This window comes from Berghia stephanieae, chromosome 13, assembly GCF_034508935.2.
Source record: "Berghia stephanieae isolate SIO BIC M18660-M18661 chromosome 13, UCSD_Bste_1.3, whole genome shotgun sequence".
Lineage (NCBI taxonomy): Eukaryota > Metazoa > Mollusca > Gastropoda > Nudibranchia > Aeolidiidae > Berghia > Berghia stephanieae.
This window is the reverse complement of record NC_088372.1, coordinates 19,870,891-19,872,308: the sequence shown is the minus strand read 5'-3', so window position 1 is coordinate 19,872,308 and position 1,418 is coordinate 19,870,891. Positions and strand designations below refer to the sequence as shown.

General features: G+C 32.8%; 1 protein-coding gene across 1 annotated transcript in view; it reads right to left on the bottom strand.

The window, feature by feature from the left end:
- Positions 1-1,418, bottom strand: part of LOC144959238 (uncharacterized) — an 87,170-nt gene that overhangs the window by 56,800 nt on the left and 28,952 nt on the right. Inside the window, exons 6-7 of the mRNA XM_078891779.1 lie at positions 771-896; positions 361-480 (exon numbers count right to left, since the gene is read on the bottom strand). Coding sequence (XP_078747905.1) covers positions 361-480; positions 771-896 — 246 coding nt within the window. The remainder of the gene's footprint in view (positions 1-360; positions 481-770; positions 897-1,418) is intronic.

The following is a 1,418-nucleotide window of genomic DNA, read 5'->3' as shown; positions in this document are numbered from 1 at the left end:
AAAGGAGAAGAAGAAGAAGAAGAAGAAGAAGAAGAAGAAGAAGAAGAAGAAGAAGAAGAAGAAGAAGAAGAAGAAGAAGAAGAAGAAGAAGATGAAAAAGAAGACGATGAAGACGAAGAAGAAGTTGAAGAAAAAGAAGAAGAAGAGGAAGATGAAGAAAATGAAGAAAAAGATGAAGAAGAAGTAGAAGAAAAAGAATAACGGGCAGCAACATCGACAAAGTCAATAAGAATATTTTGTAAAAGATCATAAGAGATTTTCATGATTCAAAAACATATCAAAATCAAATGTCATGGTTTCACTCTAAAACTGTGAAGTTTTGAATCTATTATGTAAAAGTTTTAAAAATTAAAAACTTACTTTGCCTACAAAAGGCTCCATCTCGAAATTGATCTTCAGTGCACGAGCACCAACCTTTGATGCAGGATATTGTCTCCTGACATTCATCATGTTGTAAACACTTAGCGGTGAATGGTTTTCCTACAAACATAAAAAATAAGACGTGGCATGGAACACTTTTCAATTCAATGTTCATGATCAGATATATAGCCATATATTTGAATCAGTTCATAAAGTATATCATCCCTTGGGATCATGGATAATAATTTGAATAATCATCATAATAAAATTCAAAAGAGTAAGTACACAATTAATTCATTAAATGATATACATGTGCTGTTGAGATCCGGCACACTACCTGTCTGGCAAAAGATGGGTTCAAATATCTGTTGATTCTTGACTACAGTATTCTTTTGCAGTGATATGCTTACTTTCTTTACAAACATTTCCATCCACATAGTGTGTATCAGAGTCACAATCACAAACTTCATTGGTACAGACGAGTGGGGCTTCACATTCGCTGGGTAGACTTGAACACTGCTCCTGTTTTTTCTTTTCTGTTACAGGAAGACCAAATGCAGGAAGGATGGAGGGTGGGGAGTATATTGTATTACACTTTACGTAAATGCATATTATAGGAAGGTATATTCTTCCATATTGTCGGCTTTGAAATTAAAATCTACAGGTTTAAACCCTAATACATGAACTTAGATTATCGATCATGTCTGTCATTTATTAACGTATTTTTTATAAACATAAATGACCTAACCAAAGAAAACCCAGTGCTATGTCGAGATGGTGGTCGATGTATAGAAAATAGATTTAAGAATACTTTTGGAAGGTTTGAAAAAAACTTCCTATTTCTTGTTCCTAGTTAACCTTCAAAATAATTTTTCACATCACGGCAAAGTACAAGATTTTGGAGCCATGTGTATAATATTTCGATGATTTAATTTTTAGATGGAAAAAGAGTAGAAGGAGAGGAATAAGTATTATAAGAAGTAATAGTATTTATTTGTAAAACCACGAGTAGTAGTAGTAGTAGCAGTAGTAGTAGTAGTAGTTAGTAGTAGTAGTAG